The 24,975-nt window shown below is 42.8% G+C and overlaps 1 protein-coding gene across 1 annotated transcript in view; it reads left to right on the top strand.

Annotated features, from left to right (window-relative positions):
- Window positions 1-24,975, top strand: part of PDLIM4 (PDZ and LIM domain 4) — a 105,345-nt gene that overhangs the window by 66,630 nt on the left and 13,740 nt on the right. Inside the window, exons 4-5 of the mRNA XM_073355643.2 lie at window positions 19,006-19,181; window positions 24,481-24,638. Coding sequence (XP_073211744.1) covers window positions 19,006-19,181; window positions 24,481-24,638 — 334 coding nt within the window. The remainder of the gene's footprint in view (window positions 1-19,005; window positions 19,182-24,480; window positions 24,639-24,975) is intronic.

A 24,975-nucleotide genomic window follows, 5' to 3' on the forward strand; every position in this document is an offset into this window, starting at 1 on the left:
ATAATCCTCCCAACACTTGCACCCCCCCTTTCCTGGGAAATGTTGGATAAAAAGCCTCACCAATTTGCATAGGTGACCACAGACCCAAACCCTTGGATCTGAGAACAATGAAAAAGCATTCAGTGTTTTACAAGAAGACTTTTAATAAAAATAGAAGTAAATAGAAATGAAGAAATCCCCCCTGTAAAATCAGGATGGTAGATATCTTACAGGGTAATTAGATTAAAAAACATAGAGAACCCCTCTAGGCAAAACCTTAAGTTACAAAAAAGATACACAGACAGAAATAGTTATTCTTTTCTCAGCCATTTAAAGAAATCATAATCTAACACATACCTAGCTAGATTACTTACTAAAAGTTCTAAGACTCCATTCCTGGTCTATCCCCGACAAAGACAGACACACAGACAGACACAGACCCTTTGTTTCTCTCCCTCCTCCCAGCTTTTGAAAGTATCTTGTCTCCTCATTGGTCATTTTGGTCAGGTGCCAGCGAGGTTACCTTTAGCTTCTTAACCCTTTACAGGTGAGAGGAGCTTTCCCCTGGCCAGGAGGGATTTCAAAGGGGTTTACCCTTCCCTTTATATTTATGACACGCCCCCCAAATCTCAGCTAGGGTGAAACACTGGCTGGGATTTCTTCCTGGAGCTCTAGGAAAACAGAGTTAATAAGACACATGCATCTCTAAATATACTACCAAGTACATAAAGACTAACAATATTTTCCACATCTCAAGGACGATTTTAACCAGTTGATTCTGGGAAACTTTCACGGGAGAGTGCATCAGCCACTTTGTTAGAAGCTCCTGAGATGTGTTGGATGTCGAAATCAAAATCTTGGAGAGCTAAACTCCACCGAAGAAGTTTTTTGTTAGTTTCCTTGACGGTGTGAAGCCACTTCAGTGCAGCATGGTCGGTTTGCAGGTGGAAACGCCGTCCCCAAACATATGGACGTAGCTTTTCCAGAGCGTAGACAATGGCATAACATTCTTTTTCAGTGACTGACCAGTTGCTTTCCCTCTCAGACAGTTTTTTGCTGAGAAACACTACAGGGTGGAATTCTTGATCAGGTCCTTTCTGCATTAAAACTGCTCCCACACCACGCTCGGATGCTTCTGTGGTTACTAGGAACGGTGTGTCAAAGTCTGGGGCCCTTAGTACAGGGTCAGACATGAGTGTCGCTTTAAGCTTGTTAAAGGCCTTCTGACACTTTCCGGTCCACTGAACAGCATTTGGCTGTTTCTTTTTGGTTAGGTCTGTCAGTGGGGCGGCGATTTGACTGTAGTGCGGTACAAATCGTCTGTAATAACCGGCCAAGCCTAAGAAGGATTGAACCTGTTTCTTTGACTTTGGGACAGGCCACTTTTGGATAGCATCCACTTTGGCCTGTAGGGGGCTGATAGTTCCTTGACCCACCTGGTGTCCAAGGTAAGTCACTCTGTTTAGGCCTATTTGACACTTCTTAGCCTTAACAGTTAGTCCTGCCTCCCTTATGCGCTCAAGGACTTTTTGTAGATGTTCCAGGTGGTCTGCCCAGGAATCCGAAAATATGGCCACATCGTCAAGGTAGGCGACTGCATATTCTCCTAATCCTGCTAGGAGACCATCTACAAGTCTTTGGAAAGTGGCGGGTGCATTTCGCAGCCCGAAAGGGAGTACATTAAATTCATACAGCCCGAGATGTGTGATGAAGGCTGACCTTTCCTTGGCAGATTCATCTAGCGGTACCTGCCAGTACCCCTTGGTTAAGTCCAAGGTAGAGATGAACTGGGCCCGTCCCAGTTTCTCTAATAGTTCATCAGTGCGTGGCATTGGATAGTTGTCTGGGCGAGTTACAGCATTTAGCTTACGGTAGTCCACGCAAAAACGTATTTCCCCATCTGGTTTGGGAACTAGAACCACTGGAGATGCCCATGCACTTTCAGAGGGGCGGATTACACCCATCTGTAACATATCCTGGATCTCCCGTTCTATAGCAGTTTTAGCTTGAGGAGACACCCGGTAAGGGTGGACCCTAATTGGGTGAGCATTACCTGTGTCAATGGAGTGGTATGCCCGTTCAGTCAGTCCTGGGGCGGCTGAGAACGTTGGCGCGTAGCTAGTGCACAGCTCCTGGATCTGCTGTCGCTGCATACGCCCAAGGGTCATGGAGAGGTTCACCTCTTCCACACCACCAGCACATTTCCCTTCGTAATAGACACCTTCAGGCCACTCAGCGTCGTCTCCTCCCTGGGCTGTAAACTGTGACAAACCTTTAATTCTCTGGAATAAAAGGGCTTTAGAGAATTAATATGATACACCTTAGGCTTTCGGTTGGAGGTGGGGAATGCTATGAGATAATTAACAGCTCCCAGGCGCTCCTGGACCACGAATGGCCCTTCCCACGATGCTTCCATTTTATGGGCCTGGAGCGCCTTTAAGACCATGACCTGGTCTCCTACTTTGAAGGAACGCTCTCTGGCATGTTTATCATACCAGGCTTTTTGCTCTTTTTGAGCATCCTGTAAGTTTTCTCTAGCAAGGGCTAAAGAGGTTCGGAGGGTGTTTTGTAGGTTGGTTACAAAGTCCAGAATGTCAGTTCCTGGAGAAGGTGTAAATCCCTCCCATTGCTGCTTCACCAACTGCAATGGCCCCTTAACCTCACGGCCATATACAAGTTCAAATGGGGAAAACCCTAAACTGGGATGTGGTACAGCTCTGTAGGCAAAGAGCAACTGCTGCAATACTAGGTCCCAATCATTGGAGTGCTCATTTACGAATTTACGTATCATGGCCCCCAAAGTTCCATTAAACTTCTCCACCATGCCATTTGTTTGATGATGGTAAGGAGTGGCAACCAAGTGATTTACCCCATGAGCTTCCCAAAGGTTTTTCATAGTTCCTGCCAGGAAATTAGTCCCTGCATCTGTGAGGATGTCGGAGGGCCAACCTACCCTGGCAAAAATGTCTGCTAGTGCCTGGCACACACTTTTAGCCCTGGTGTTGCTTAGAGCTACCGCTTCCGGCCATCGGGTGGCAAAATCCATGAAAGTCAGTATGTACTGCTTTCCTCTGGGTGTCTTTTTCGGAAAAGGACCCAGAATATCCACAGCTACTCGCTGAAATGGAACTTCAATGATGGGGAGTGGCTGGAGAGGGGCTTTGACCTGGTTTTGGGGTTTTCCCACTCTTTGGCACCCCTCACAAGACTGGACATAGGTAGAAACATCCTTGCCCATTCCCTCCCAGTGGAATGACCCCCCCAAACGGTCTTTGGTCCTGTTCACCCCAGCATGGCCACTAGGGTGATCATGGGCTAAGCTCAAGAGCTTGGCCCGGTATTTAGTTGGGACTACCAACTGTCTCTGAGGATGCCAGTCTTCCTGGTGTCCCCCAGAAAGAGTTTCCTTGTATAAAAGTCTTCTTTCTACAACAAACCTGGATCGATTAGAAGAGCTGAGAGGCGGTGGGTTGCTCTGTGCCGCCGTCCAAGCTCTCTGGAGGCTTTCATCTGCTTCCTGTTCGGTCTGGAACTGTTCCCTTGATGCTGGAGACATCAGTCCCTCATTGGATTGTGGACCTAGGCTTGGTCCCTCTGGAAGCGATATAGGGGATGGAGCTGTTTCTGTTGACTGTGAACCGCTCTCCGCTGGTGCACTATGTTGGGATTCAGGCTCCGGCTGAGCCTCTTGTGTAGGGTTATCGGCTGCTGCCAGTTCAGGTTTGGTGGGGCCCTCTGGTGTTGAGGTTGCAAGTACTGGATTCAGTGCTGACACAGGGTCTGGTGTTGGTTGTTCGGCTGGTTCCGGTTCTGGGACTGGTTCCGTCTGGGTCTCTAGGACTGGATCCACTACTGCTGTTGCAGACATTGGCCTGGGGTCCGGGTCCATCACCTCTGACCGGGTCCTGATAGAAGTTTCCGGAACAGAGCTAAGCCTCACGGCTTGTTTAGCCTGGCTGCGGGTGACCGTTCCCACCCTCTTGGCCCGCTTCACATGATTGGCCAAGTCTTCCCCCAACAGCATGGGGATGGGATAATCATCATAGACTGCAAAAGTCCACATTCCTGACCAGCCCTTGTACTGGACAGGCAACTTGGCTGTAGGCAAATTGAAAGAGTTGGACTTGAAGGGTTGAATCGTCACTTGGATCTCTGGGTTGATTAAATTGGGGTCCACTAAGGAAGCATGGATAGCTGACACTTGTGCTCCGGTGTCCCTCCACGCGGTGACCTTCTTCCTGCCCACACTCACAGTTTCCCTCCGCTCCAAGGGTATCTGGGAGGTATCTGGGCCTGTGGACCTCTGGTGTGATTCCGGTGCAATGAACTGTAATCTGTTGGGGTTCTTGGGGCAGTTGGCCTTTACATGCCCCAGCTCGTTACATTTAAAACATCGTCCAGCTGACGGGTCACTGGGGCGAGGAGGGTTGCTGGAGAACAGGGTGGCGGGACGATAAGGGGTCTGGAGGGTTCTTTGGGAGGTAGGTGGGGCCTTGGGCGGCCCCCGGTAATAGGGTGTGGTCTGGGGTGGTCCCTTCTGGTCTCCGCTCCAACTGCGACCAGTTTTCTTCTTCTCTGCCACCTCCACCCATCTGGCTCCAATCTCTCCTGCCTCGATTACAGTTTTGGGTTTCCCATCTAGGATGTATCTTTCTATTTCCTCAGGAACACCCTCTAAGAATTGTTCCATTTGCATTAGGAAGGGCAAATTTTCTGGAGATTCAACACTTGCTCCTGATATCCAGGCATCCCAATGTTTCACAATGTGGTAGGCATGTCGGGTAAATGACATGTCTGGGTTCCACCTTAGGGCTCTGAACCTCCGACGGGACTGCTCGGGTGTTATCCCCATTCTGACTCTTGCCTTGGATTTAAACAGTTCATACTTGTTCATGTGTTCTTTAGGCATTTCAGCTGCCACCTCAGCTAAGGGTCCACTGGGCTGCGGCCTCAGCTCTACCATGTATTGGTCAGTAGAGATGTTGTACCCAAGGCAGGCCCTTTCGAAGTTTTCTAAGAAGGCCTCAGTATCATCACCTGCCTTGTAGGTGGGGAACTTTCTGGGATGGAAAGTTGTACCTGGAGAAGGATTGCTAGGGTTTGTTGGTATATTCTGCTGGGCCTTTATCCTCTCCACCTCCTCCACATGCTTCCTCTCTTTTTCCTTCTCCTCCTCTTCAGCCCCATGAGTTCTATCTGTCTTTCATGTTCCCTTTGTTTTTCCTCAGCCTGAAATTTGGCTAATTCCAGCTGTAGTCGAGCTGCAGATTTGGTCATTCTAACCTCTCTGTTTTTAACTAACTTTACACCCGAGGTTTAGAAATAAACAAACAAAACTTGGCTGTAAAATTTTGCTGTGCTGGAATAGAATACCTATTCTCTGATAGTGATTGTCAGCCTACAGAAAAAGACAATTCCCTTGTCTCTGCTCTGGGCCCAAATTAAAGCAAAAAACCTCCAACTACTTGGAAACCTGCTTACCCAGCCCAAAGAAAAAGCAAATGGGTAGAACACACACCCCCTATTTACTTTTAGGAAGAAAAGAAAAAAAAACTCTGGGTTGGAAGACTGAATTTCCCTGCAGGAGTTAAGTACCCTGCCTCCAGGCAAAGAAAACCTGCAATTCACAAAGATAATCCCCTTTTGTCTCTGCTTGGCCACAAAGCAGAGAAAAACAAGCTGCTTTCAGTTTCAGCTGCTTTCTGGACTTCCTTTCCAAAGGAAAAAAAAAATTTCCTTTTTAAAATCTGTATTTCTAGTTCAAAAAATCTCAACTGGATCTCAAAATGATTTCAGGTTAATCCCACCACTATGCCACCATGTCAAGGTTCCTCCCCCACTCTGAACTCTAGGGTACAGATGTGGGGACCTGCATGAAAAACCTCCTAAGCTTATCTTTACCAGCTTAGGTCAAAACTTCCCCAAGGTACAAAATATTCCACCCGTTGTCCTTGAACTGGCCGCTACCACCACCAAACTAATACTGGTTACTGGGGAAGAGCTGTTTGGACGTGTCCTTCCCCCCAAAATACTTCCCAAAATCTTGCACCCCACTTCCTGGACAAGGTTTGGTAAAAAGCCTCACCAATTTGCCTAGGTGACTACAGACCCAGACCCTTGGATCTTAAGAACAATGAACAATCCTCCCAACACTTGCACCCCCCCTTTCCTGGGAAATGTTGGATAAAAAGCCTCACCAATTTGCATAGGTGACCACAGACCCAAACCCTTGGATCTGAGAACAATGAAAAAGCATTCAGTTTCTTACAAGAAGACTTTTAATAAAAATAGAAGTAAATAGAAATGAAGAAATCCCCCCTGTAAAATCAGGATGGTAGATATCTTACAGGGTAATTAGATTCAAAAACATAGAGAACCCCTCTAGGCAAAACCTTAAGTTACAAAAAAGATACACAGACAGAAATAGTTATTCTATTCAGCACAATTCTTTTCTCAGCCATTTAAAGAAATCATAATCTAACACATATCTAGCTAGATTACTTACTAAAAGTTCTAGGACTCCATTCCTGGTCTATCCCCGACAAAGACAGACAGACACAGACCCTTTGTTTCTCTCCCTCCTCCCAGCTTTTGAAAGTATCTTGTCTCCTCATTGGTCATTTTGGTCAGGTGCCAGCAAGGTTACCTTTAGCTTCTTAACCCTTTACAGGTGAGAGGAGCTTTCCCCTGGCCAGGAGGGATTTCAAAGGGGTTTACCTTTCCCTTTATATTTATGACACCATCATTGGAGATTTTAAAGAGCAGGTTAGACAAACACCTGTCAGGAATGGTCTAGATAATTAGTCCTTCCATGAGTGCAGGGGACTGGACTAGATGACCTCTCGAGGTCCCTTCCAGTTCTATGATTTACTCTTGTCATCTTTTTGTGGAATACATGTGAACCCAGATATAAAAGGCCAAAGGAGAGACCTGCTAGTGAAGGGCTGCTCCCACCAGCTACAAACGCAAAAACATTTCCCCAAGGGATACCTTTGTAAAGTTACTCTAACACCAAATGACATTTTTCAACTAATGTTTTACACCTATCAAGCCTCATATCTTTATTCCAGTAAACATCTAGCTTAAACCTTAAGTGCCCAAGGTAATTAACTGAGCACTGCAAAATGGTAGTGTGTTTTTGACCACAGCAGATCTGAGGTACATCACTGAGTCTCAACCTGTGTGCCCTCTTCCACACAGGCAGCTCAATTTATGCCAGCTGCATTGCATGTGTAGAACTGAGTGAAGAAGCTGGGTCCTGTGATTTAGAAAAATAAACCTTGTAGGTAGATTTTCAAATGCACTAAAGGCAGTTAGGGGCCTAACACAATGGGAATTAGGTACCTGGTTGCCATGTGTTCCCTGAGCACAGGATTAAGGAGTTGCTGGGTTCTAAACCCAGAGCTGTCGGTTCTAAACCTTTGTGGCCATGTGGAATTCACTTAAACCAGCATTTTCATACTTGGGTGCCTTTGGTTGGTTCTTGAAAGTTGCAGCTGCTCAGAATTTTTCAAAATCACCACTTATTTAGGTACAACCTTTAGGCACACGAGTTGGAAATCTTTGGCCTTAACCTCTCTGCTTCAGTTAACTCACGTGTAAAATGGGGTTAATAACACTTACCTATCTCACAGGGTGTGAGTGTTTTGAATAACAAGGGATTAGTAGTTTTCTAATGTTCGTACTTCCAACCTTTATGAGCCTGAGCCAAAACCCAGTGAAGTAAATGAACTTTGGAGTTGGAACAGACCTTTAAGTTTAAGAGTTAAGTATACAACTGTATCTAAAAATTCTGCCTTATAATAGGGAATCCTGCCCAGTATTGAAGCTCTCTAGCTGAACAAAGACAGAAAGACAAATAATAGCATTTTGCAGAATCCCTTACAAAGAGAATAAAATAATAAAATCCTAATAAATCTGAGATCAACAGAATTTGAGGCAGCAAAGCTGGGAAGCATGCAGAAGGCAGTAAGCCGAATAAGAGTAGGAGGACTTGTGGCACCTTCGAGACTAACCAATTTATTTGAGCATAAGCTTTCGTGAGCATAAGCAATAAAGCTTATGCTCAAATAAATTGGTTAGTCTCGAAGGTGCCACTTGTACTCCTTTTCTTTTTGCGAATACAGACTAACACGGCTGTTACTCTGAAACCAAATAAGAGTGTATGTATCTTGCCAAGCTAGGTATCAAAATTCAGAATGAGAGAGCCGTGTTTTATGTTTTTTGTTGACTGTACAAAAAGGCATTTACAAAATATGATAAACGTTGTCTTCCTTAGTGAGAGAGAGACTAATTTTCTAATTCTTTCCAAAATTCCTGGCTGATGGCATATTTTCCCTGTTAGGAGAACATTTATATTAGAAATGTTTAGCTGGATAGATATGCTCAGCTTCCGAGGCTTGTTTTACAAACTCATTTTAAAAAGTTGAGGATTGTTAAACTGCACATTCCTGATGCCTCTCCCCTGACATACAGTACCATAGGGTTTCATACTGCCACCCATAACCCTGGTCTAATATAGATGGACTATATATTTTTAAAAAATATTGGACACATAACCCTTCCTTAATATACACCGAGGGCACAAAATAATTAAAACCACATTGTGCCACCTTTACTCACGTTGGGCCATATCCTCAGCTGTTAATGGAGCTACACTAATTTCCACCAGCTGTGGATCTGGCCCATTGAGTACTACTATTGATTTGAATGGGACTACTTCATGTATCAAGTTACGACTCAAGATGAATAGGTTGTTTAGAGTCTGGCCCTTAGTGAATTAATAATGGAGAAAAGCATTTGTGCGAGGGCAACAAACCTAAATGCAAAATCATAGCACCATATTGATGAGTATGGGGATCAAATTTCTGTGATGATGAAACTCAGTTTAGGCCTGGTCTACACTCAGAGGGATTTTTTTGTACCAGTGAAACTATGTTGGTTAGAAATGTCTCTCTCCCACTGCCCCATCATAGTTTTACCAGTCCCACCATTATTGTGAACACAGTTATACTTGTATAACTCATGCTTCTACCAGGATAGCATATTTCCCTTCCTGTACATTAATAGCTACACCAGTATAAGCACAGTTTTACTGATGTAACTGTGTCTACACTAGGGGGTTGTAGCACTTTTACTGATATCGTTTACTGATATAGTGGCCCAAGGGCTTGTCTACATGGCAGGTTAGTGCGTGGCAGGCCAGGCTGTGAATCTACAGTGCACCAGCTTGCTGTGCAGTAACACCCCATGTGGACCCTGCTACAATGCAATGCGTTTTAAGCCAGGATGTGAATCTACAGCGCACTGGCTAGCCAAGCACTAGCTTGCTGTGTAAACCCTGCTACAGTGCAGTGAAACTCCCAGAGGAGCAGTACGTTAACCTTCACTTCAGGATCACTGTAGCAGTGTCCACACAAGGCAAGTTACTGTGCAGCAAGGTGTGATGTGCTGTAGTCTGGCTTGCCAGGCACTAGCTTGCTTTGTAGACAAACCATTAGTTATAGTAAAGCTGGCATAGTGGTGTATAATTCTGTATTTCTATTGAAACCTCCATCCTACTTCTTTTTATCCTCTCCTGTGTGTCTCTGAGACTGGAGGAGACCAGGCATTTTCAAAAACATTTGATCCTTGGAACTTCACTGGCTGTGTCTTGGCATGAATGGAGTAATAGGTGAGAAACTGTAGCTAAAAGAATTGCACTGAGCTAGTGGGGAAAAAAAGATACACTAGTGAGTTGGACAGGATTCTAAAGTGACTTTCCAGGAATGGAAAGAAGTATAGAAAGAGCCTCCCGTGAAGGTGGATCTCACTTTTTGAAGCACTCATTGCTGACTCTTTGTTCAGATCAAACGCAGAGCAGGGGATAGTTTTACAAATGCAAACAACTTGTCATCTTTCAACTGCAGGAAATTTTCCCTTTTTCAAAAATGAGGAAATCCCCAATGCTGAGAATATCACTTTACTTCAATTGCAAAATTTCCATTTTAAGAAAATTGTTGGATTGTTTAGAGAGGCACTATGTGTTAAAGTATTCGGGCTGTCAGACAGGCAGGCCGAGAAATGCTCTGTATCAATGGCATTAGCTGTTGGACAGCCAAGCCGAAGTCTGGGTTTTTTCCCCCTTTGATGATCTGTCAGAACAGACTATTTAAGATGATGATGTCATGACAGCTTTTCAGTAGGCTTTGTGCTTTATTTTTCTAAACATGTTGATAAAGAAAGTTTGTGTCCTTTCAATTAAATTTTAATAACATGTCAATGTACTCTTTGTTCCAAATACCAGCTTGAACGTCTCTATTGTTTCCCTTGTATATATTGCAGATACCATTGTGATTAGAGCAATGTAGAAACTTACATATTTGTATTAAGAGTTTTTAAATGGATGCAGAATAAAGTAGTTTGTGTTTTAACATCAGTACAGAGAGCGTTAGTGCATTGTAGGACAAGAGAAAGATAGTTGTACGGAGAACTTGGTCTCTTTGATGTCCAGTACTGGTGGCTTTTTGGCTATTTTCCTGCTGCATCTTATTGCTTTTTGAGGTTCCATGGGACATGCTGCATATGAAAGAAGCCTTGCAAAACCAGATTCTGTTCCATCCTTTATAAAGAAAGGTCAGGAGTGAACTTGTTTAACTATAAATAGCTAATTATCCTCCCAAACAAAAACCTTTCATGTGTGCTGGACTCTGTAACCAGCATTCCGGAGCCAGCAGCTTTTTCCTTGTCCTTGCATTTAGTTACACTGGTTTGTTTGAACTAGCTACTTGAGATAAACAAGTATCTGTTTTTCTGTTGCCACCTTAAAGCCAGCAGTGTACACCTGTAAGAGCTTGTGGCACAAAGGATCACTGGTATAAACATGTTCTACCTCAGTCCTGAAAACTGTTACAAAATATAAAAGGTTTTCATATAAAGAGTTAAATTTGAGAAGCGTTCATGTTTCAAGAAAACCTGAACTCAGCAAATAAATCTGATTGTGAGGTGGGAGGCCCCATTTCTTTTCCAGAATTCCTAATGTAAATCTCGTGAACTTGATTGTTTTCTTCAGAAAACAGTTCACTTGGTACTTTCTGTTCTGAGATGTTTGGTAACAATAAAGGGCACAGGTTATTGATAGACAGCACACGTGAGTTTCGCCCTTCTCTTACTGTGATAAGTATATTCTTTAGTGCCATTGCTTAAGATTCTTTGTGGAGTGAGGCACTACTCAGTGCATGCAAGACTGACAGAATGTGGCTTTTAGTGAATGAGGATTTACTGGGGAAAAATCCAGTAGCTCCCAGTACAATAGCCAATTTAATGTACCTCATCAGAGTATGCACTTAATGAGGGTAATCATGGATTGCTGCCAATGCTACTATTACCATAAATGTATATATATAATTTCCTTTCACTTCCTCTATGCCATGCCAAAAGAAATACTCAGAGCCATATTGTGTTGCATTTTCCTATTTCTGGAAGTAGTTCATCAGGATGTATGGACTGCATCCATAAGGCCATACATATCAGTAGCTGTTAATGTATAGGCAGTGGTGAGGGGTGTAAATTATTAATAAATGGGTGATGTATATATTTAAGAGGAAAACATGATGTTGAACTAAATGTTCCTAGGAAATACACCGAGAAAAACAGTGACAGGTGTTCACATAGATAGAACACAAAACGTGAATGTAGCTGATCAAGTAAATTTTGAGAATCTGGGACCCACTGATGTTATGAAGAATGCTGTCAAGAGTAAGAGCTCGCAGCTAGCCTGCTTTCCTACTAGCTACCTTAACCCCCCAGCAGTCCAAAGAGTGCAGCTGGACCCCAGTTGCACGTCCAGATTGACTAAGCCACCCGATTAGCAGAGGGCATCAGCAGACCTGCTCTTAAGACCAGCTGATATCAGACTCTGGCTTGATCATTGACTCTGGCATCTGGCCTCTGACTCTGGTTCTGACCCTTACTTCAGTTTTCCTCTCTGGATGCCTACTCTGACCTGTAGGCCTGACTCCTGCTCCAACTGCTAGGCAAGGCTCTCCATGTCCCAGTTCCTAACAGATGTGTTCCCCCCCAAATACCCTTTCCTCACCATGTCCCCAAGCTCTCCTCCTTTACTCAGTCATCTTTCCTCTATGTATTCTCCCCCCACCTTGGGTCAGGAAGGGAGTTAGAGATCTCCATCCATATAATAGGAGAAGTAGAAAGCCTGGCCCAGAGCTGGCCAGTGGAGAGACTACCATACAGCTAGCACAGCACCAGTTCATGCATTCAGACAGCAATAGATCACATTATTGTAATTTTATACTGCAGTAGTACCCAAAGGATCAGGTCCCCATTGTGCTAGGGCCTCTAATAACACTGTCCCTGCTCTGAAAGTCTCAATTCCCGATCTCAACCTAGCAGCAGCAGATCCACATAGCTGTGATGTAGCTGTGGTGGTGCCTAAAATGGACTTCCATCTTGAACAGCCCCTTGCAGTCTCCTTCTTTTGGCAAGAATCCATATGAGAAGGTTTAGGCTTCTTAAATCCCTCAAAATTGCAACTTCCAGTTTCACTTGTGGTTGGCCCTGTGCTCTGCTTCCTTTGGCCTCAGCCATAAAAACCTTCTGTAGAAGTGTGCCTTCTGCACTTTGGACATGACGTGAACATTACAGTCCTCTTGTTCTCAACTGATGCAAACCAACAACTTGCCAGGATTCTCTAAGTATCTTCTTGTTTATGACAAAATCAGACCAACCAATGTTGAGATCTCACCTCAGCTCCTCACGTTAAATTAATTTGTGACTCAAACAGAAATCATGCGAGAGAATCCCCACAAGCCAGTTTCCATTGAGTCCCAAAAGCCAGCTACAAACTCCATTAGATTTTGTTGTGGTTTATAATTGATCTTGGAAGGCTAGCATGAGAAAATAGATTTTAATGCTTCTCTCTTGAAGACCAAAATAATTCCCTTTGGTATAACTAGTTCTTAGCAGTGAAACTCCATACAGATTTTTTTTTAAAACTCCTCTAACTAGGATAAGTTCTATAGAACTGAAAACAGCTGGCAGAGTAAAGAAAATTAGCCACCAAACTGGGTACTTTTTTTATAATCTTAAACGTTGAGAGCAGGAAAGAAATATATCTGGATCTAGGTTTCTAAGGGCTAAGGCATGAATGTTTTGTACTATGTAAAATCTTGCATGGCCTTCATTGAAAACTCTGAGACAGGTACTAAGAAAGGAGTCTGAAACCAATCCAGGCAACCGAAGGAGTACAACCAAGACAAGTGAGCTCCCAGAAGACTGAATATTCTCCATGTTTTTCCTCTCAAGCCACAGCCTGAATCCGCAGCATGGTCCAAGAAAATAAAGCCATCAAAGACTGCAACTACTCTTGTGCATTTTGACCCAATCCCATTTAAGCCAATTGGAATCTTCCATTAGGACTTGGAATTGGTCCTTTGATTTTCAAGGTCTGGAGGTACCATCAGGTCAGCTCCCAGGCTCTGAGGAAGGGTTTGAGAACTGGCAATAAAGGGAAGTAGGTCACAGTGGGAGCATGTACTGGGGCAGGAGAGTGATCCTGAGTAGAAAGGGAGTATGCAGTGTAGTTGTAGCTGTGTCCGTCCCAGAATATAAGAGAAACAAGATGTGGCTTGAAAGCGTCTCTCTCATAACCATCAGAAGTTGGTCAAAAAAAAAAAAAAATAATACTCACGTACCTTGTCACTGGAAAGGGAGTATAAAGCGTGGCTGCTTCCAACAGTACTAGTCTTCTGCACCTCCCAGTAGCCAGTAATTCCTTCACTCCACCCTGGCACAACACTTCGCAGTTGCCCACAAGTGAAATTCTAGGAAACTGGCCAAACATCTGGGAAATAACCATTGTGCTATGAGTTAAAGTCAATTGATGGCAGAGCCTTGAAAACAGCAGAGAGAGCAGGTGATTATGAAAAAGTCATATGGTGTATGGTTATAATGACTACAGATTAATTAGTAGTGACTAAAATTAAATGAATCTCAGCCCTCACATCACCAGAGCTACATGTGGTACAAAAGGCTCGCTGTTTGTGACTGCAGGGAAGTGACATAGCAGGCTGAAAACAGAGAGGTTGGACTCAGCTCTGTAGTGAATATGCAATCAAGAAGTTCAATCCCCTTTGAGAAGAGGAGGAATCTGGAGAGAGCATTACAGTAGAAGGGCCCCATGAGCTACCAGGGTGAGTCAGCAGGAAATGAGATAACAGCCATCTGCAAGGGTTTTTCCAAAGGAGCAAATCTTTATAACTAGGAATGCAAACAAAGCAAAGGCATCTGGAGAAAAACAAAAATCCTTCTCAGCATGGGATCCAACCAAACCTCAGCACCTGGGCACAGAGCCCTGCCTCTTATAGCCTCTCTCCTGAACCCCTCAAGACAGGTTTTCCAAAGGGGTCAGTTCCCATGCTGGCAATGGAATAAGTGGCCAGCTATTCAAGAGCTCAGCAGATTGGTACTCTGCTGTTCTGCAAATCTGGCTGCAAATGCCACGATGGGAGCTGTAGGGTGCCAAACTCTTCTGGAAGTCTGGCCCCATTTGTGGGTGCTGAACACTTGGAAATCTGGCCCTGAGCTCTTTGGAGGAAAAAGAGTGCGCAGGTCTCCAGTTAGCCATTTGCTTACTAGGGACATGGTATCGCCCCTTCACTCTGCGACTTGTCCAAACCTGCCATGACAGATTTCAGTCAGGGCGGGATTGGGCCTTTAGACAATGTGTTTGTCCTTGGTTTCAAGAAGCTCAAAAAATTGGTATGATTGTTCTTAAAGTAAAACCAGCTGGTGTTTGGTTTCTTTCTGAGGTACCAGGCATGGGGTCTGTGCTGGAATCCTGTCTGGAACAGACCTGCTTCATTTTAACCTGAGCCGAAATAGTGCCATGGAGGTGCAGGCTAGGACTGTTAGGAAACAGAATGGAGCCAATAAAGACCTGCACCTCCCCACTTAGAGTGACCCTCTTCAGCTGACCACAAAACCACAGCAAGGGACATCATTGCTTGTCAAATGGCCTCACAACCATTTGTTCTAGTCACCAAATTGATACCATTCCAGACTGCACTGCCTAACCGGGAGTAGTTGGGAAGGCCCCCACAAGATTGAATAAATCTGTGTCCAACACTGAATTTCTATGCACTTTGGAGAGTGTCGAAGCAACATTTTTTAGCTTTTTAAGACACATTTGCTGTTGATTTACACATCGTTTTGTTCAACAGAAATGAATGCCTGACAGTTTACAAACTGCCTCAGATTAAAGGAGCCCCAGGAGATCTTGCTTTCAAGGCCCACATTAAAGTGCATTTTATTCCAGAAATGGACTACGATCCCATGTTACCTTAATGGTAAAGGCCCCAATCATCCCTTGTACGGAAAAAAGGACAAGATGAGGGGAGGGAAATAAATGCTAGAAACCCCTTGGCGTCAAGCCAGTAAAGTTTTTCCTTTGCATCGTCCAACCAAGAAGGAGAGGAATCCCAAACCTGCACAAAAGGTAATGAGGATCCTTCTCCAGCTTCTCTCTGTGATTGCTTGTGCCACCGAAGGGCCTCTCCCTTTGTGCCTGCACCCAAGGGAGAAGGGTTAAGGCAGTTGGGAGAAGATAATGTTACTTGAACAAGAATTAACCTTCAGGCAGATTTACTCTTGAGAACCCTTAAAGTTGGATGAGTTTGCAGTCTAGCCTGGTTTCACTGCCTCCAGCACACCCCATCACGATCTGGAGAGTGCTAACTACTCACTGTGTACCTACAATGGGGTGGGGATAGAGTGAGAGCATGCACAGGGTCATTGGCATAATGCTCTCAGATAACATGCATTCTTCTCCAAAGCAGATATACTCTACTCCATAATAGAGGGAAACATGCAGCCCAAATAATTTAAATCCAAATTCTCCCCATGGACACACATGTTGTATTTGTGTTGGCTTCTCTGGGAGCCGCACATGCATCTGTCAGGGGAGAGTTTGGCCAATAGTTCTGAGTGGCTCATCCATATAAAACAGAAGTGTCAAACCTCAGCCATGACCCAGACTAGCCTATGTCTGTTGCTCTGTGGTTTCTTCATTCTTCATCTGACTCAGGAAAGGGTAGCATTCAATTTCCTTGGAGTAAAATGCAATTTCAGACCTATTTGACATAGACATTTACAGGATTGGCTTCTGAAGAACCGATGGCTTTTTACTAAAAACGATTTACCATCTGGCCAATTTACACTATTGCTTTCCCTCAAACATTTATGGCCTTCATTTTCCCCTCTGGGGCATGGTAGAAAGTATTTGCTTTATTTCTCTTAAAATAACATTGTAAATCTGGGAATTGGGAACTGTGGCCTAATGGGTTTTGTTTTGTTTCCTTTTGTTTTTTAAAGGATCATTCGGGTGAAAAAACTGAAATATTATTCCCAGCCGAGAAATTATTTTTTAACAGATAATTTGATCTAATATGTTGGAAGCAATTATTCCCCCCATATGTCTCTGAAACAGCATTACAAAGAATGTCCTAGTTTTGCGACTACTTAATAAGCACATGGGTAACTTCATGCATACATATGGTCTCACTGAGTCCAATGGGACTGTTCACATACATAGTTACATGGTTAGGTGGTTGCAGGATCAGGCCCTATATCCCTAGACTTGCAGTTCTTACTCAGGCAAAAGTTCCACTGATATTGTTAAGAGTTTTATGCTCTAATAAATTTGTTAGTCTCTAAGGTGCCACAAGTACTCCTTTTCTTTTTCTTGAGGAAGAATTTCAGGATTGGATGCTAAAAACCTTGCCTCTGGCTGGATCTGTTTTTATTTTTCTTACCAATTCATTTTTAATATACTTGGACATAAAATTATTTCATTCTATATGCCAGTGATGATAAACTTTTGTTTCCAATTAGCATTTATTGGATGATTTCAGTCAAAAGTAAACCTGGTAATAGACCCCAAACTGTGCACTCCATTACTTGGTCACAATGTGGTTTTTCTCCTTAGCTTTTCACGAGCCTTAAATATACGAGAATGTTGAAAACTGAGGGCCAGATCCTCAGCTGGTATAGATCAGCATAGCTCCTGGATCCGGCCCAGAATACATTACAATTAAAATGTCTCTCATGTAAATGTCTATTCTTCCATCAATACAGACATGAACCTGACTAGCACAAATGGAACTAACAAGCACAGGGCAAGTGGAAGAGTATGCCCTTTGGTTTTCAGGTGCTTTTGATAATTGGATATGAAATAACCTGTCTAGTGGTTCTTCTTTCTTGTGATAGCTCACCAAGCAGAATATTAAAAAGGAGATAAAACATGGGTACAGCTTGGTTGGTAGGGAGCACCTCTAGCAGTAAATGTTACTTTTGATGTGTTTTGTACCTTCTGGTGTGCACAGGATCGAATATTTGTCAGTGGTTTTTACGGTCTTGTTAATATTTCGTACAGCTGAAATAACATGAAAACTAGTCTTTTTACAATGCTTCAGTTCCTGTTTGGTGGAAATACGACAAAGAGACCAGATCCTCCATCAGGTTGGCCCTGCAAAATGTTAATTTTCACTCAGGCACTAAAAAGCCAGCAAAAAATGTAAATATAGATACCAAGTTATTAGCTTGAGATAAATTCTGATCCCCTTAGTCACTTCAAGTAACACCTGACTTCAAGAGCAGTCCCACTGAGATAAATTAAACTATTTGTGGAGTAAGGTGTTATTCAAGGTGAGAAAGGGTGTCAGGATCCGGCCCTTTATTTGGGCTCCTGTGTAACCTGAATACATAGCCCAGGGGTTTGATTCTGATCTTACTTGCACCAGTGTGACTCAGGAGTAAATTGGAACAGTGCACAACTGTTCTATGAAATGTTTAAGAAGGATGAATTCAAACTGGAACAGGTACAGAGAAGGGCTACTAGGATGATCCGAGGAATGGAAAACTTGTCTTATGAAAGGAGACTCAGGGAGCTTGGCTTGTTTAGCCTAACTAAAAGAAGGTTGAGGGGAGATATGATTACTCTCTATAAATATATCAGAGGGATAAATACCAGAGAGGGAGAGGAATTATTTAAACTCAGTACCAATGTGGACACAAGAACAAATGGATATAAACTGGCCACTAGGAAATTTAGATTAGAAATTAGACGAAGGTTTCTAACCATCAGAGGAGTGAAGTTTTGGAATAGCCTTCCGAGGGAAGTAGTGGGGGCAAAAGATCTATCTTGCTTTAAGATTAAACTCGATAAGTTTATGGAGGAGATGGTATGATGGGATAACATGGTTTTGGTAATTAAATATTCATGGTAAATAGGCCCAATGGACTGTGATGGGTTTTTAGATGGGGTAAGATCCAAGTTACCCGGGAAAGAATTTTCTGTAGTATCTGGCTGATGAATCTTGCCCATATGCTCAGGGTTTAGCTGATCGCCATATTTGGGGTCGGGAAGGAATTTTCCTCCAGGGCAGATTGGAAGGCCCTGGAGGTTTTTCGCCTTCCTCTGTAGCATGGGGCACGGGTCACTTGCTGGAGGATTCTCTGCTCCTTGAGGTCTTCAAACTAAAATTTGAGGACTTCAATAGCACAGATATAGGTGTGAGGTCTTTTTTAGGAGTGGTGGGTGAAATTCTGTGGCCTGCATTGTGCAGGAGGTCAGACTAGATGATCATAATGGTCCCTTTTGACCTAAAAATCTATGAATCTATGAAATGGTAGAATTGAAATGTGAATCATTCCCCTTTTTCTTCCTTCACAGGACAGATAAATATTGATCATATGAGGGAAATAAAGAAATGCAGAATAATTGGCAATAGCTGAATATTGAGAAACAGTCAAGGTTATTTAATTACAGACCAATGAAAGCTGCACAAGTTCAGCAAGATCTAATTATGGGTCAAATGTGAATTTCCTTTTTCCTGGTGGATTTCTTTCTCTTCCTCTGCTTATTACACACAACAAATGAAATGCTATTATAGGCCGTGAAGAATAGCTGGAGTGGCTGTTTAGTACTGGGAGCCACTTACCTTACCGTTTTCTGTTTCTTCTCCCTTTTAGGATAATGGGCCCACTCAGAGCCGAAGACCAGTGCCCTATGCTCCTGGAGGGAGCCCCAGTGACAACAAACAGATTTTGAACTTGCAGTACAATAATCCAACACGACTCTATCCAAATAATGTAGAATCCAGTTTGCCAGCACAGATGAGTGGGCTCCATATTGCTTCGCCACACAGGTGTGAGAAAAGCTCTGATCGTGTGATTATGTTGCTAACAGTTAATGGTGGAATTTGACATTTTTAAATAGCAGTTTATATAAAGTGTTATGCTTTGGGTGGGGGGAAGAGGGTTACATAACAGGTCCCCCCCCCTCCGTGCCTTGTCCCTAAAGGATAGACGTCTGGTACAGCACAGGTAGGGTGCGCTGGCTTTTGAGCGCAAGCTGCAGAGCTCTTAGCTCTGAAGGTTCCTGGTCTAATTTTGAATATTCCAGCAAAAATGGCAGCCATCCCACATTCATGGGGAACCCGGGTTCTTGGAGCTGAAGGTTCAAGTTTCTAATCAAAATGCCATATGGGAGCAGAAGTCAGTGTTTGTTTATTTTATGTAGGTCTATGCCGTGTGCGGCTGATGTTTGTGCCCCTTATGGCACTCAGTACAATACATAAGCATGTTATACCAAAGTAGCTAGATATTTATTATTGTTTGTATTATCATAGCGCCTAGGAGTCCAATCAAGGACCAGAACCCCATTCTGCTAAACACAACTAAACGGCTTTGCTACAGCAAAAGTTCTCTTCATGCAGTTTAGCTTATGTTGACATAACATATTAGTATTTTGGAAGTACGAACGATTGGCTCCATCACATAACTGAGCTACAACACAACCATTCCAGTGATGGTCTATAAGCAACGATGACTTGGTACTTGCATCTTTCTCTGTATTCAGTAAAACTGGTCAATAGTCTGTACGTTTGAACATTCTGACTAGCCATTTCCTTGAAAGGAAGTTTCCTACTTGGAAAAACCATATTTTTGTCTGAAAATGGTGTACCTATTATGCTTCCAAGTAACACCTAAACTAACCATAACTGACCGATATTGGCAATAAAAATGATTTTCTCTATTTTTAAGTTTATTTTGTACATTTGAGAATACACTGTGCAGAGTCACTCTCATTGTTTCCTCCATATAGCCAGTTACTCTGTTTTTCTGTGGACGAAAAAACCCTTCTGTACATGAACCAGGGTAAATATTTTCAAAGGCATCTGTAAAAATAAAATCAGAACATGCTATTTAATGAGGTTCTGTCAGCAACTGCTGGGTTTTTTTTTTTACGTATTCAATTAAAAAAAACCAAAAACAAGTTGACAGTTGCCCTTCAAGTGTGGATTTCAGATGGATTTTTGTAACCACCTCTGTTAACTTCTGCAGTCTCTCCAGAGGTGGAGGTCGGCATGTTATTCTGTGCTCACCAGAAAGGACCAGGGCCAGTTTCAGCAAAAGGCTTCCTAGAGCAAATGGGGGTAACACCTGTGAGAGTCTGTGGGCCAAATTCAGTGGTGCCAATTACACAAATTGTAATCTACACGTGCTGTAATGTCAGTGGCCAAATGGCATAAATTGCACCAATTAAACATTTAGTAGATGAGCAAATAACATGTAACTGCGTGGGGGGACAGAAGGGATGTATGTAGGAGGGCAAACAATTAACAGGAAGCTGTGAAATAAAAGCAAGATCTCCCCCACTCTGCCTATCCCCACACCATTCCCAGTTTACCTGTAGGATGCCAAGCTGGTGTGGATATCAGGTTGGCTGAAGTTGTACTTTTGTTTTGCCTGTCCATTTAATGCCAAACTAGTACATTTTACTCTAGTTTATCAATTACAGCCAGGCATAGCCTTTTCTGACTGACACCCATTGTATAACTTACCCCATCATTTATATCACTACTGAATTTGGACCCTACTTGATTCAGATCCTTTTACTGCTAATGGAACTGGATAGGGTAGCAATCACCAGATGAGATCCCAATGTGGGATGATGCTAATGGTCCTGAGTTTGTCATAAACTTCAGTATCTTGTTTTAAGGAAGCGTTTGTCCACCAGACGCTTATCAAAGGTTTTTGCCCCGTAGAAGCTATGATTTCTATTATATAGTGACTAGTCTTCCAAGTGAAGCTTTGGAGCAGATTTTGGGATTATGGTTTTCATACAAAACTAAGTCCAATAAATTGGTACATCTATAAATCTAGGTGAATGCAGCTGTTTGGCAGGCTGAGGTATATTAGTGCTTATAGAAAAGAAAACACTTTTCTAGCCACACACAGCTCCGCTGAATAGCTGAAACTTTGATGCAGCCCAGCTTGCGTACTGGAGTATCTTTGTTTGAGGCTGTTGGTAATTTATGTCACACATTAGTTCTGAACTAGGAAAAATGCCCATATTAATTCCCAGTGGTGAAGAAGCTTTTTCAGATTGTGGAGTACTGTGTGTCTGTACTAATTCACACCTCGGGGTGATGAGCCAAATTCTGCCCTCTGTTACATTCGTACAGCCACATTGACGTTAATGATGCTGAAGTTGTTGAGATGGCACAGGAATCACTGAGAGCAGAATTTGGCTTTGTATACCTTGGTTAAAAACAGGGGGATTAGCCTAAGTGATGAGTGAGTGCATTTGTGCTTGATTTTGAACGCATTCATAGGTTCAAAATTGGGTCATGAACTCAGTCTTTTTCAAGTGTGTGATTTGCCTGGATTTGATAAAACACAAGTTTACTCCCTAGTTGAAAACACGTGACTTGACGGATGACAGCACTGTAACAAGGTAGTTAGGGAACTTCAGACATGCAGAAAGGACACCGGAGCAACTGGCACAGAATCTGCAGAGTCAGGTTCAAGTCACCGGTGGTAGATGCTGCAACAACTTTCAGTCCCATGTCCACTCAACGATTCTCAGCAGCAACAGCTCAGCTCGCTGACTCAAGATTTCATGGGCATCACAATCTTCAGAGAATTATGCATAGATTGCTTCATGGCTTGCATAATTGTTTCCCTAGAACAGGCTTCCCTATAGGCAGAAAAACATTGCGGGAGGAAAGGGAGTTTAATTGGATCTTTGTGAAAATAAAGTAGAATGTAATGCATGGATGAAAATATTTAATCAAATGCAGACTTGTTTGGTGACACACAGAACACCCAGGGCAGTTTGCAGAACCTTAAACCCCATGGAGTATGTGGTACGCCCTTCCCTAATTAGTTGTGGATCTTGCTCCTCTACTGTATATAATGGCATCTCCATCCGTGGTGACCAATCCAGTCCTGCCACTGCTGACTTGATGAAGAGATCACTAACTGCCCATTAGAATGTTAGAAAAATCAAGTCCTGCTTGTCCGATCTTGCAGGTTTAGCTTTGAGTTCCTAAGTTTCCCACCAACAACTGCACATTCCAAACAGAAGCTGGGCACAGCAGGAGTCTGAGATTCAGATTACTTCCAGAAAATGCAACCTTTTGCATTGTTGAAAGTGAATTTTGTTTGATTTATGTACTGGCATGAATGCAATGCTGGTGGAGACAGTGACTCATGATGAGTAAGATGTGTTATGCTGTCTGATGGGGATTAAGAGCTCTGGCTATTTTTATTGTTTTTATAAAGACATTGATGTGCATGGCACTTTACAGACAAGTAAGACAAAGTCCCTGCCCCCAGGTGCTATATTATGCTATCAGGCCCCAGTTCAACAAAAGCATTTAAACATACGCTTAAGACCTTCTCTGTTCAACAATGTGCGTAAGCATTTGCTAAAGTCTCTTTGAAGTCAATGGAACATAAGCATGTCCTTTTAGAGCTTTGCTGTATTAGGATGGATTGTTGAATCAGGGCCTTCGTTACTATATATTGTTTGTTTCAGTTGCACACAATATTGTGCTTGGTGCTTTGAACATAGACAATCCCCTGCCCCAAAGAATTTACAATCTAAACAGACAATGTGGGATCAAAGAACATGGGAGAGAATGTGATAAAATAGGACGTCTGGAGGGTGTTTTTTTAATTTGTTTAGTGGTCATTTTTGTGGGCCCGGTATTTTTGTTTTTTTAACACTTGGACTTTCTCGGACAAATACCACTGGCCTTTTCAATGCAGAATTATCCAGAAGGAAACTGGATTAGAAAGGTGCGTTCACTGGAGATAACATCATATCCACAAAAAGAACGAGGAGTACTTGTGGCACGTTAGAGACTAACAAATTTATTTGAGCATAAGCTTTTGTGGGCTGAAGCCCACTTCATCAGATGCATGCAGTGGAAAATACAGTAGGAAGATATATATACACAGAGAACATGAAAAAAGTGGAGTTGCCATACCAACTCTAACAAGAGTAATCAATTAAGGTGGGCTATTATCAGCAGGAGGGAAAAAAAACTTTTGTAGTGATAATCAGGATGGTCCATTTCAAACAGTTGACAAGAAGGTGTGAGTAACAGCAGGGGGAAAATTAGCATGGGGAAATAGATCTAAAAGTCTCAATTATTCAACAAAAAAACTTCAAAAACAGACTCCAATGAGAAACTGCAGAACTGGAATTAATTTGCAAACTGGACACCATTAAATTAGGCTTGAATAAAGACTGGGAGTGGATGAGTTATTACACAAACTAAAAACTATTTCCCCATGGTAATTTTCCCCCTGCTGTTACTCACACCTTCTTGTCAACTGTTTGAAATGGACCATCCTGATTATTACTACAAAAGTTTTTTTCTCCTGCTGATAATAGCCCACCTTAATTGATTACTCTCGTTAGAGTTGGTATGGCAACTCCACTTTTTTCATGTTCTCTGTGTGTGTTTGTATTATCTTCCTACTGTATGCATCGATGAAGTGGGTTTTAGCCCATAAAAGCTTATGCTCAAATAAATTTGTTAGTCTCTAAGGTGCCACAAGTACTCCTCGTTCTTTTTGCTGATACAGACTAACACAGCTACCGCTCTGAAACCTGTCATCATATCCACAGGGGCTGTGGTTGGCAACAACAAAAAATACCTCAGATGTCAGGTCATTTAACGATGGATGGGTAGCTTCCATAGCACTGAGTCATTAGTTTAATGAATTTTTTCAGTACATTTCATGTGTGGCACAGTAATTTACGAAGCTTTTTAGCAGCTGCCCTTTGTCTAAGACTCTTGGTAACTGGTCAAGTCTTAGTTATATTGCACAATAGAAGAGCAAGCAACATACTAGTTTATCTTTCATGATTTGCATGTTTGTTTCCCTAGAGCAAGCTTTGCTGTAGGTAGAAAACATGGGAATGGAGTATTTAATTAAATCTCTGTGAAAATAAACGTGGATATAATTTATGGGTGAAAAAGTTTAATGAAATGCAGACTTGTTTGGTGAAGCACAGAACATTTGGGGCTGCTCATAAAACTTCCAACCCCATGGAGTTCACCCTTCCCTAATTAGCTGTGAATCTTGTTCCTTTCCTGAATGCAATGGCTGCTTACCATCTGACATTGCTTTGCTTTTAAATAGTGCTGACCCTTTAAAACCTCTCCCGAGAAGCAGAAATGGGATTGACATGGAGTCAGATGTGTACAAGATGCTCCAGGATTATGAAAAGCCAGCTTCAGAGCCTAAGCAGTCTGGATCGTTCCGGTATTTGCAGGGCATGTTAGAAGCCGGAGAGAATGGTAAGGAAGACAGCATCTTAGATTGTTTGTACATACAGAATTTTCCAAAGAGTCCCCCAAGCCTCCTAATTCTTAGGGTCCTCTACGTCGGTTTGTTACCTATGAATATAATACGCCCTACAAGGGGGAAAGCCTACATGTTTCAACACCTTCTCTTTTTCTCATGAAAGAGTCAGTGGGTCACATGCTCTTCACAGTTATGCTGGAGCAATCCTGTTGACTTCACTGAGGTTGTGCTGGTGTAACAGGAAGAATTATTTGTTTTTATGATCCAAAGGTCCACATTAAAAGCCCTTCCAAGCTTGGAACATCAGTGCTTCGATACTAAGGTGACTGC

The sequence above is a fragment of the Lepidochelys kempii genome, chromosome 8 (genome assembly GCF_965140285.1).
Source record: "Lepidochelys kempii isolate rLepKem1 chromosome 8, rLepKem1.hap1, whole genome shotgun sequence".
NCBI lineage: Eukaryota > Metazoa > Chordata > Testudines > Cheloniidae > Lepidochelys > Lepidochelys kempii.